This window comes from Eurypyga helias, unplaced genomic scaffold (genome assembly GCF_000690775.1).
Source record: "Eurypyga helias isolate BGI_N326 unplaced genomic scaffold, ASM69077v1 scaffold3785, whole genome shotgun sequence".
In the NCBI taxonomy this organism is placed as follows: Eukaryota; Metazoa; Chordata; class Aves; order Eurypygiformes; family Eurypygidae; genus Eurypyga; species Eurypyga helias.
The window spans coordinates 40779-53453 of NW_010251953.1; the positions used below are offsets into that span (position 1 = coordinate 40779).

The window sequence follows — 12675 nt, forward strand, 5'->3', positions numbered from 1 at the left end:
TGGTGTTAGCTGTCAGGAGTTGTTTCACGGGTAGTGGGAGCCCCAGAAGAAGGTCAAACAAGGGAACTCACCTGGACAAGTCCTTCTGGAAGCCAGCCTGGGCTTTTCAAATAAAGGCATCATTTCTCTGGTGCTCGATTCTTTCTGTGCCCAGAAAAAGAGAACAATGTGTATGTGCTGTGTGGACAGGACTACATCAGAGAAGCATCTGCATCCATAAACTAATTTCTCAGTCTGTACTAAATCCCTCCAAATGCTAATTGTTAGCTTACAGCTCAGTTCGAGAGAGATAAATGCAGTGTGTACTTCCTTAGCCACTGAAAATAAGCTATAAAATCAACAAGCATGATAAATGTGTCCCTTTACAATCTTTATACTCAAGAAGTGTCTTAGATGCTAAACATCCAAAGCATACATCAACTTTGTGCATGAAAACAGTGCTCATGTTTACACTGTGCTCTTAATCCCTGTAAAATCATTTAGTACTGTGTAGACCTGTTTGGGTGTATTTTTCATCTGTCCTAAATTGCTTAATGTATTCAGACTTTACAGGCTCAATTAAGTCTGAAAATTATATACTCATTTTCTAAGCTTTTTTTTTTTTTTTCCCCAATTACTGAGTGGTTCTAAGTTTGCCATTTTATCTAATAATAAAATGTAATTTTATAGTTAGTGGACAGCTCAATATGCAATTATCTGTTTGCACAACCAATTAGAAGAGTTGTCTTCTCAAGACATGCTTGAGAAAATCGCACTGTTCCATAAAAAGCTGCTGTTCCACTTACAAGTGCTTCTAAATGTTCACCTTTTGATGCAGCTTGCTTCCAGGCAGTGATCAGTGTGCTAAACGTTCAGTGTGTTAAGATATTTTCATGTGTTTAGTGGCTCTAAATGTGGAAGAAATTCAGATAAAAACTAGAAAAAAATATTTAAAGATTTTTCCAAGATAATACTGAGGCCTACGTTTTTATTTGTTTGTTTGTTTGGGGTTTTTTTTGTCTGTCTGCTAAAAAAGGTAAATGGTAACATCCCACTTCTTTAAAGCAAACATTGACTATGATGACTTAATAACCTAGAGATAGAAAGGCCAAGCAGTATGCGGAAGGTGGCCATGGGGAGGTGTGGGCAATCTTCTTGTGTTGTTTTTGTTTTCATGGTGTTCTTTGTCTTGAAGAACAAGTGGGGAGAGTGGTAGTACTTCATTTGTAGGCTGAAATGCAAAAACTGCCTACTGTTAAAGAGTTGATTTTTACTAAGCTCAGCTTCTGCAGTATGCCCAGAAGAAAGTCTGCACAGGCCTCTTCACTGCCTCCCAAATGTAAGGAATGCTATGGGGCGTCTTTTTTGGGGGAGATACAGCAGGGATGGAAGGGTACTTTCCTGAACAAATTCCTGCAGTTTCCAGCGCCGTGTTAACCTAACATTAATCCCTGTATTGCACTGACTCATTCTTGACCTTTTAACTATCAGGAAGAGCTAATATTAATATTAAGAATTAATATTTCAGTGCTTTTCTGAGGATGGTTTAAGGATGTTTACTTGCCAGCAATTTAGCAACAAACGTGACTTACTGTAGCAGAGGCCTGGAGAAGATAAACCTTGTCCTTCCTTCGAAAGAGTATAATTTGTTTAAAAACAGTGGTTTAGGTGTCTTGGCTACTTACTTTGAGTTGCTTCTTTATTTAGTGGTGTTGACATTCTGAAGTTTGGTGTATTCAGGAACCTGGCTTTCTACCTTTGTCTGAACGCCAGTGTGAGGTGACTGAAATAGCATTTGCTAGAACTGACAGTAGTATCAGCAGTTTGTTTCTGGCTGTGCCCTCTATTTACAGTGAACAAGTCTGTATTTTGCAGAAATGCTTAAATTAACTCAAGTACTGCAGCCACACTAAGTAACTGCAGTGTGTCATGGAAACAACCTGTCTGCAGGTCTTCGGTAACCTTTAGTTACATCAGGGTTTAAGATGCCCTCATATAACTAAACTTAAATACATTACTGTTAATCTAGACTAACGTAGGGTTTAAGTGTCCCATGGTATCCATCACATGCTAGCCTTTATTTTTTTTTAATTCACTCAGCAACACCACACATCTTGCTGTTTTGGAATTGAATTTGAAAGCACCAAATGAAATCTAAGGTTGTCACTAAAATTGATGAGAATTATCTTTTTGATCCCTTTTACACACATGTGTATACATATATGCATGTCTGTGTACATGGGTATGTATCTGTGTGTTTATGTGTATATATGTATATATTTGGAAAACAAGATAATGCCTTTATTCCTGATATGTCTCTAATCCTGAATTGCTGAATGCATTGTGGTTTGGTTGGTTGGTTGGTTTTTTAATATGAACAAAATAATGCCTGATAAGGAGCTTTACAAATGCTTATTTGTCTAAAAAGGGGGTCAAGATAGTGCAAGGCAGAGGACTGACCATAGGATTGTACCTAAATCCGAGGATTTGGGCTTGATACCTTCAGCCTAGTGTGACACAAGAATTCCCTGGGTGTATCTGTGCCACCCATCTGTGCTTTAGTATTTCTGCCTTTAATAAAAGCCTGTGTTCTTACAGTTGGGTCTCAGAATTTAAATCAGCTGGAAAATGGGAGGAAAATATTGAAGGATAAATAAAAAAATACTGGAGCAGCAGTAATACTTCTAATAAGCACTTGAGGAGTTCTATTTTCTGTAATGTGTTAAAAATGTCTACTACGCTAAACTTGGTTTTTTAAATGATTTTAAAATAAAATATGTGCTTTTAGGACACTTAAAAACAAAGCAAGCTCCATGCTCATCACTTGGGCAGTGCCTGGGTGGCTGAGAGCCAGGGAGGCAGCAGTGGGTTTGCTTTCCAGGCTGCACCTTTTGTTCCCCAGACCAGCAGGGAATGGCAGCAATGCGGAAGGAGCAGTTTAGCTCCTGGGCACAAAGAGATCCTTAATGCCAATTAAAAAAGCAGACTTAATGAGTTCCAAAAGCAGCCCCCAAGCCAGGCCTCCTTAGCTAAAAAAAGATGGGAAAGCAACATGTTGTAGGAAATGATGGAATTTTGAAAATCCCAGAAGAAACAGGGGAACACCCTTTGCCTCCCCTACTGCATCCTCAGCTCTCACTCTGCTAAAAGCAGTGTCCTGTAAAAATACAGAGGAGTAACTGGTGTAACGGCCCCACTCAGAAAGTGGCATTTAGCTAGCTGGGGGATTGTTTGTGGTCAGTGTGTTATTTCTAACTAAAATGGCACTTCATAAAAACAACAAATTGTTGGCAAAGATTGCTCTTTGAATTCTATTTCTAGTTCTAGTCTCTATTTCTGTTCCTCTTGGTTGCTTTTCTCCTAACAAATCAAACTGCAGGATTGCAGCAGGAAATTTAGATTTAACCTCAAGAGTCAATGTTTTGTCTCATGTCTGCTCTAATGCGATACAGATGTTGGAACTGCTGTACGTAACTCAAGATTTTATTGAACTAGCCCTCCCTGCCTAATAGAAAACATAGCTTACTGGAGTGCACATTAAACACAGCTCATTCTGGAGGCACTAAGCTTGCAAATTTTAGAAATATATTTACAGAATACTTGGGATATTACTTACTTAAATTGCACATCCTTCAGCTGTTTCATACAGAGCTCCTGCTACAGTAAAGAAGCAGAGCTCTCCACCTTACTTGTTTTAAAAAGGAAAGCCAAGAAGTAAATATGCAAAAATGCAATACCTGAAATTATTTACAGGCTGGATAATCTTATTTTTCCCCCAATTCTCTCTTTCCTCCTCTTTAAAAGATAACCAGAAAGACTGGAGAAATAGGTTATCTACTGCATCCCTTTTTACTTCTTCTGTTTTCTGACTATCCTGATCTCCACTATTCCTGCTTTTTTTTAGTTTTCCTTGTCTTGAGTTGCCACTCTGGCCAGAGCGTGCTAAACACTTGGGTATGTCTTTGATAAGGACTGACTGGTAAACACTGACCTTTTGTGAGAGTCTCCTGTGCTGCGTTAGCCCCAGTATAGTCATGTGAAATCAGTTCTTTCCTCTGTTCATTCTTATTTTTCCTTATTTCTAATAATGAGATTAAAGTTTGCAACTTTGCTGTACAAACAGTACACTGTGTTTCTTAAATGAGATTTTTTTTTTTTAAGGTAAAACCAGAAGGTTTGCCACATTAGAGTGCTTTTTTTTTGTTTAAACTTCAAGCTTCCACTTCTTGCTGGAGGTCTTCTTTGATCCTTGGGTGGACCAACGTATTTGGGAGGCAGGTGTTAGAAGGGGTACGACTGGGTCTTCAAGCAGCTCTACAACTGCTGGCAGCTGTGTTGCTAACGCAGCGTTAGCAAAAGGGAATTCCTTGTCCTTTGTGGGTTAAAGCTGAGCTTCAGAAAGGTCACAGCTGTGTTAAAAAAACCCCAAACGTAAAAACCCCCACTCGTTCAAAAGATGGCCATTCATTTCAGCTATTGTTACAGCAAAGCAGATCATGAGTTAAACCTTAGTATGTTGAACTATAAAACTGTTATTTCTCCAGTGATGTGAGAAGCCCTGTTTGAGCTTAATTGTCTTTACATATTCCATCAAAAGGCTTTTGGTGTCAGACTTTGGGGTTTTTCTACATAAACAAATTTTGCTCATACAAAATGTGGCTGTGACCTTTCTTGGGTCCAGCAGGGGAACCTGTATGACAAATAACTGATCCTACTTATTAACTACATCAGGATTTTAAAAAATCTTTTCTGCTCTTGTCACTCATGACACAAGAAAATCTTTATCAGCAGTTATTTCTAGCAGCTGACTTCTGGAAAAATGAGGAAGGTTTTATTATTGCCTAAAGCCTCCAAACTCAGTTCGTATCCTGTAATGAGTACAGGAATACCGAGTCATTTTAAAAATGGCACGCTAGATCTGTTATCATATGAGAAAACTCTGAGGTCATCTGTGTAGCAGGACTGTGTCATCATTACATATGAATCTTTCTCTCTTCCAGGCTTCAGTTTACTTCTTTCATTTCCACAAACACTATACAACATTCACAGGTAAGTTAACATTAAATAAGTTCTATCCCTTCCTATTTAGTTCTGTACATATAATGGTTTCCTTACTTGAGAGATAAATGTAATACTGGAAGTAGCCTAGCTTCTTTCAGCCAGATGCTGTCCTGATAAGGTAGTGAAAGGATTTGCTGGTGAATTTTCAGCATCTGACCTGTTTCTTTTCCATGTTTATAACTCCTTTCCTTTTCCTTTCACTTGCTGTTCTCCGGGCAGCCTCACACTGGTCCTGCACAGCAAACTGATGAAAGCTCTGTAGTTACAAACGTTGTGTTTTATTTGCAGTCAAATGTGATTTGTAGCTTCTGCCTGCGTTAGGTAAAATCCTGTAGCTGATCATCCTGCTCTCCATGAAGTCCTTTACTGTCTTCCAGATCCTTCTGTAATACTCTCCTCCGTATGCAGTCTGCAGATAATTGCCATCGGATACAAGCCAGGCAGCTGGCAAGCTGTGATTACATCTAAGAGCTGGCTTGCTGCACCTAGGAGTTTTATACCCAGCTAGTTTATGCTCCCATGGCCTACTTTTTGTTCCTGCTGCCTGCCTTCCACTAGTGTTTCCTAGCTGATTTCACTCATCTGTCACATCAGGTCTCTCAGGTCCTAAGTGTCCTGCCACTGCCTGTATTCAGGAATTAGTGGAAATAATATTAACATTTACATTTTGGAGAGACTATAAGACAATAACACATCGCTCCTACATAGCCCTTTTAATGTCACAGTACTCAGTGTAGTTAATATAAGCATGAATAGCCCCGAGTTTGGGGCAGGAAGAGTGGAGGGTCCGGACATGTGGGGCAGGAAAGGCTGAGGACCTGCAGAAAGGCTGGGCTTTGGGGCAGGGTGCTGGGAGCAGAAGCTGGGGAGAGCTGAGGACCAGTGGTGCAAGGGACTCCAGTTTGGGGAGGACTGGGAGGACAGCACCTTGGGCATGTCAGTCCTTGGCAGTAGCAGCAAGTACCTCGATGAACATTGTTTCTGTTGTCTTTCCTCTTATGTCAGGACTTTGTTTAGTGTTTTCCTTTTCAAGTCATCATTTGACATAGTTTCGCTCAAGCTTTCCGGTGGGTTTATCGTTCCTCTGAACAGAAGAGCACAGTAATTTTAAACACCCAGTCAGGTTTGCTTGAAGGATGCACAACAAAGCTATTTTATGATGAGAGATTTGAGTTTTCCAATCATCTCCTCTGTTTCTTCATCCTACTGCTTGTTCTCAGTTGGTATTTTATCAGAAGAATATTCTTTTTTGGGAATGCGAAAGATATTTATTGGATTTTTGTCTAGCTGTTTCTATAAATACAAACATTCAGAGATTTTAAGCAAGACATTTCCCACTATGCTTCAAACACAGAATTGTTTCTGAACTATTGGTAAGAAGAAATGTTTTAATGGTAGTGACCTTTAGTAAATTAAACCTCCTACTCCTTTTATAACCTTTCAGTGAGTTCTGCCTGAGTAAGAAAGATGCAAGATACATGCAAAAGCTGTTGATCTTAGTTTACTCTTTTCCTAGCTGACAGAAAATAGTCATTTGCAACCTTTAGTAGGCCTGCCTTTAAAAGACAGCTTAAAGTATCCAAGAAAACACAATGCATCATTAATTTTCCTGTACTCTAATTAGCAAAAAAAGCCTCCTCTTTAGGCTGTACTTCGGCAAGGTGCAGGGTTGTCTATCAGCATCACCTTTAGACCTGAACAACAGCAATGCCTGCCAGCCATGTGCTTGACTGTGTTGCCAGCTGAAAACATGGGGCCTATTGGCTGAAGTAATTTTATGTCTCATTCAGAAGTTTCGTGCTCTAAAAGTATATATATTTGAGTTCACAGCAAGCCTGCATGGTGTGCATGTGGATGACAACTTCAGCAGAGTACTGCAGCTCACTTGGTGTAAGCTTAGTGGTCCATTGCCAGGTGATGATGAGTGGGTGAAGCTGCCCAGAAGCTATGTGAATAAACCAGTATAATTTCACCCCAGAAATGTATGTTACCTGGGTATCCTGCAATTTCTCATAAAATGTCTGGGTATCTAGCACATTTGCACAGGTAGTTGCGTTTCAAGATGAATTCTTGGCTGAGTTTAGGCCAGAGTTTGAAATTACTGTGCAGAAAAAGCATGGATAAATTTTCTTACTCCATAAAATCATTGTATTTATTTACAGAGCACATTTAAAGAAAACACTGAAGAATGATTCTTTGTATGAAGGACTCCTACCTCTTGTGTCACCTCTGTTGCTGTTCATTCTTCTTACAGTCTGGGTGGTTTTATCTCCAGGCAACATATTAGCAAAGCAACCACGATTGTTTTTATGGATGGTTGGGGTTGCTTTCTCAAATGTTATTGTAAGTATGTTGGTGGTGGTGGTATTGTTTAGAGACAGCTTTCCATTTTTATGTGAACAAACAGAAGGGAGCAGAAACTGTAGCTAAAACTCAGCAGAATCACACAGCTCTTCTACCTCTGTGTTACGCTCTGCCTTATGAAAACACACTACTGCAGTGGTTGGGACTAGGGACCCTTACAGGACTGCAATACCTACTTGAGCACAGCATAACATTTTTATGAAGGTTCTTGTTTTTCTGAGCGTTTATAAAAACCCCAGGGAGGCCTTACTTCCAGAAATATAACAGCTATTCCCCAACACACAGGCAAAAACAGGGACTTGCCTAAGTAAAAGAAAGCTCAATACAGGCACAGATTTACCTGTAAGAATAGGGGGGATGCAGCCTTCCCCTGCCGTTGTGCCCATTAGTGTGGTACATTTATGTCTGTATCCTGCAGTTCAGTGATCCCACAGTTTTTCTTTCACTGTTCAGAATAAGGCTGTACCACTGACAGCATTTAAAGAAGAGACACGGGGGCATTGCGATGGCTCGCTACCCACAGATTAGTTTCTCCTGTACCACGTCACTGTGACTGGTTTCCCCCCGTTAACGTGTACGAGGCAACATAAACCTCAAACACGGGCAGCCAGGCAGCAGTGCTGAGCACTGCGCTTAACCCAGGGCTTTCTGCTCTGGAGGAGGCCCTTTGCCCCTCTTCTTGCCAGGGGAGGGGTGAGGGAGCTGCAGCCAAGTAGAAAGGTGTTCCTCCATTTAATGCTAAAATGCCCTAAAGGGTAGTGACTAGTGTCATTTTAGGAAAATAGTCTCTAATGGCATCTAAAATGGTGTCACTGAGCAACACTACTTCCACTTTAAGAAGTGAAAGACTTGGAAGTGCCTTGTGTTACGGGAGAGATCTTTGAAAATGCAGTATTTTAAAAGAGAAAGCATAACCCCTCTAGAAATCTGTGTGCAGGAATGGAAATGGTAATTGTGTTGTTTGTCAGATGCAGGCTACAAATGTACGCTTCTGAGAGTCTCAAATCAAAGTTACATCTTAAGGACTCACAAAAGTTAGGCCATTTTCAAATGTGTAAATTTTATTGTCTGCATCTTTCATTACCTAATCTACCCCTTTTTAAGGGAACAGTGTAGACTCCAACCCAAGAAATGCAGTTATTTCATACCAGAGGGAAAAGTGCTTTCGGAGTTTGGCAGATGGCAGGTTCTGCACGTAGATCTCAACCAACCGAGGGCAGTTGTGGCAGGATGCTTGCGGAGGACAGATAGGAAGGCAAACCAGAAGTTTCTTTGTAGGCTGCAGTTTATTAGACATTGAGTGCAATGCATCTTCTTCAGACTTTGTTTTTTCTTCTACCAAAACATCTACTGAGCTGTTAGAAGCTCGTGTGAATTAAAAATGTATGAGTGTTAGTTGAAATTTTTAACATTTTAAAAGCAAGCATTAAAAATGGATGGGTGTTAGTTGGAATTTATAACGTTTTAAAAATGAAAAACAAGCCTGTATTTCCTTTCACCTCCTCTGGTCCCTTATACCCATGTTTCCTCTAGCATCGGAGTAAGGCTTGTCATGGCAATGCTTTTCTTTTTCCATGATAGCCTGACACCCTGGCTTTCCAGTATTTGTTCTGTAGGCCACAAACTGTAGCCTGTGTTTCTCTACCTGCCAGTATCTTGAATTTCTCATGCCTTTGACAACATATTCAGTTGCTCAGCTGATCCCCTGGGCTAAACGCTCCGTCTCAGACCTGGCCTCATAGCTGTGCAATGTCAAGATGAGTAGGGAAGGTGGCATCCTCCTAGGAGCCGGCAGAAAGAGGAGCCGTTTTCAGCATTTTTGGCTAAAATAAGGAAAAAAGACATCCGAGGCCTAAAAAATTAAAGCTGCTTAGCCACAAGAGGAGGACTTCATTTCCCAGTCCCCACAGCCAGCAGTGGGATTGCCTATAGGTCAGCCAGCACTTGCCGAGAAGCTCAGACCTTCCTTTGGGATTTGCTTGTAGGGCAAGTCTCAGAAATACCCAAATCACCAGAGAGCAAGCTCCCCCTTAGGAAGCCCTCAGAAACCCACGTTTGAGTCCAGGAGGAGGGGACAGAGTGGGTAAGTCTCATGGAGGGGACCTTCAGCCGTGCCCATAGCAGGAGCACAGCGGCCGACGTGGTGGCTGGCTGATGAGCGGGGGCAGCTCAGAGATGTTTCATGAGGCACCTCCTGGGGGAGACGGTAGGGAAGAAGGCGCTAAGGACCAACCCTGGCCACAAACCAGAGCTGCTAGAGGTTTAAATTCAGCGGGACTAGGGGAGCATTGCAGGGTGTAGGCGAGGGGGGTGGGAAAGCGCAGGGCGCAGTCCCGCAGCCTTACCTTTTCTGTCCAGCACTTTTCTGTCCAGACTCCAGCACTTTCATCTCCTAATGCTGATTTTGCCTTGCGTGGAGTGTCAGTCAGTGCTCCAGGGCCAGGGAGGAATAAGGAACAGTGGGAGGAGCACAGTCCATTTTGCGGTCCTGTGATACGCTGAAGGTGAATTGCTCCAAATATTAATAAGCAATCTTTATGAAAAAATGAGTAGTGTACTTAACATGGTGCAATAATGGTTTAAACCAATGTGAAACCCAACCTCTGGACAGGTGCAATTACTCAGCTGGGAAAACTACAGCATATATGATGGCTGTAGCAGTTCCTGATACCCTCTGGAATGAGTCCCAAGAGACTCACAAAACTGGTGTTATTTAAAAAATTCATAATCAATACTGATAATGCACTGTAAGCAGAAATATCTACATCAGCTACAAATGCTTACTTCTTGCATTATTGAAAGTTAATTATTTTTTCATGGCTTACTTTTGCGTTCTTCAGCTTTAACGGGTTTAAATTGAAAGCGGGGAGGTTTAGATTGGATATCAGGAAGAAGTTCTTCCCAGAGAGGGTGGTGAGGCACTGGAAGAGGTTGCCCAGAGAAGCTGTGGATGCCCCATCCCTGGAAGTGTTCAAAGCCAGGCTGGATGAGGCTTTGAGCAACCTGGTCTAGTGGAAGGTGTCCCTGCCCATGGCAGGGCAGTTGGAACTGGATGGTCTTTAAGGTCCCTTCCAACCCAAACCATTCTGTGGTTCTACGATTCCACAGCACTGACTGTAAAGCCAGTATTTTTTCCCTATGGTCAGATTCCTACTGCTACTGTCATAGGATTTCAGGCACTGCACAGGGAATGGATTTTTCATTCTTCTACTGTTTTCAGGATACATAAAATCTATTTTTAACCACATGTAAATTTTGATGGAAACTTAAATCGAAGAATATTTCAGCTGTGCCTAGATTCCTTTTCTTATAAAAAGAGGCTAGTGCATGAGACACATCTCGTAAGGAGTCTAAACCAGGTAAAACACTCGGGCGCGCTTAACTGGTTTTAAAAATCTGAATTCCAACTCATTATGTTTCAAGAACTCAATAAAATTAAGCTAATTGCTTTCAGATAAACCATGCACCATATATTCATTTTTTCTGCCATTCTGAGTGGGATCCCTTTCCCTGGGCCCCCAGCTATGTCTCCAGGGAGTCCACTGCCATAATTGAGCCAAGAAAATGGTGGTTTACTACATGAAGGAGTGCTAGAAAAGAAAACTAGGATTTAAAAGTGGCATGTATTACCTTCCCTCCCTTCTATAAAACGCACCAGCGTATATTTCTCTCATGACATGTGATTAAAATACCCGTACGCTCTCCCGGTGATTAAGGGGTGGCACAGTTAATTTGGGATCACAACTTTACGAGGTGTCAAACCACCCTGCTTTTGCGAAGCTCTGCTTCGGCTCATAAAGCAAAGCGTGTCAAAATGCCCTCTCCAGAAAAGAAGTGTGCTTTTTAAATTACTTGTAATTAAGTCCTTTAAGGTCTCAGACCGTAAGGCATACAGGTAATCACCTGTAGTAGTCTTCTCACCAGAAACAAGACCCGTTTTGAGCTCCAGCCTTGTTTTCCCCTCATCAAAAGCAACCCACAGAGGAAAAGGACGTACTTTTGGCTAGACTCCCCTGGGCTGACCCAACGCTTCTCACCTGGGCCCCTTTGCTTTGACAGTGCAAGGTGATCATCTGCCAGATGAGCGGCACCCAGCCGGAGCTTTTCCACTGGTTCCTCTTCCCGCTGGCGCTGGTGGTCTACGCAGCCATCTCCGGGCTGCTGGGCTGGACGGAAGAAGCGGTGCTTGCCGTGTTCACCGCGCTGGTCACGGCCGCCCACGTGCACTACGGGGTCTGCGTGGTGAGTGGGCACCTCCGAGGCGGCCACGGGAGAGCTGCACTGGGGCAGGGGTCTGGGAAGGGTTTCCACACTCTTTACTTGGGGCAGTGTCTGGGAGTCTGAATGTTCAGTTATGGGTTTTTTTCCTTTGTGTTATTTAGGTAGGCTGAAGTTAAAAAACAAAGGCTGTTTACTGCAGGCAGTGCCTTTTGGCAAGTGCAGCAACTTCAGTGACTTGAATTATTCCAATGTAGCCAACTGGTTTCAGCTTTAAACCCATCACAATCACAGTATTTATGGACTGGTTTGATGTAGCAGTTGACCCACATGGCATGAATGCTCCTACCCCCTTTTTTTATCCTTTCTTCTTCCTGAGGTTACTTGACTGAAAAAGTAGGAAGGTAGAATGCAAAGTGGCATGAATAGAATTCATAAAATAAGGTTAACTTTGCTTAGAATGTGCAAGCAAAATAGCTGTCCCAATTTCTAATCTATTCTTGGCTCTCTCTTAGCATCTCTTAGGCTGGAGCCATGGATGGTTTTCCAGTTCATTCAGTCTTACCAGCGCATTTTTGTGTCTGCTAGGTATCAGTTTTGTCGTTTGTAGTCATCTGAATTACTGCTTAACTTCATTTTTACATTCAGTTTTCCCTCAGTTAATACCCGCTCTTCTAAGGAGTATTGTCAAGTAAGCCTTAGGAAATTGTCTTAAGCGGGATGTGTTCTTGGATAAAACACATTGCATGGCAAAGATCTCATTTCAGAGGGAGTTGGTCAGCATTGTTTTACTTAAGATACACCACTGGGATGTAAGGAGCCCCCAACATCAGAAGGATATAGACCAGTTGGAGCGAGTCCAGAGGAGGCCACGAAGATGCTCAGAGGGCTGGAGCCCCTCTGCTATGGGGACAGGCTGAGAGAGTTGGGCTTGTTCAGCCTGGAGAAGAGAAGGCTCCGGGGAGACCTTATAGCACCTTCCAGTACCTGGAGGGGCTACAAGGAAGCTGGGGGGCACTTTTCACAAGGGCCTGTAGGGACCGGACCAGGGGG

The 12675-nt window shown here is 42.2% G+C and overlaps 1 protein-coding gene across 1 annotated transcript in view; it reads left to right on the forward strand.

The window, feature by feature from the left end:
- EPT1 (ethanolaminephosphotransferase 1 (CDP-ethanolamine-specific)) overlaps positions 1 to 12675 on the forward strand; it is a 37673-nt gene that overhangs the window by 24354 nt on the left and 644 nt on the right. Inside the window, exons 6-8 of the mRNA XM_010152178.1 lie at positions 4980 to 5028; positions 7203 to 7383; positions 11464 to 11646. Of these exons, the coding sequence (XP_010150480.1) occupies positions 4980 to 5028; positions 7203 to 7383; positions 11464 to 11646 (413 nt within the window). The remainder of the gene's footprint in view (positions 1 to 4979; positions 5029 to 7202; positions 7384 to 11463; positions 11647 to 12675) is intronic.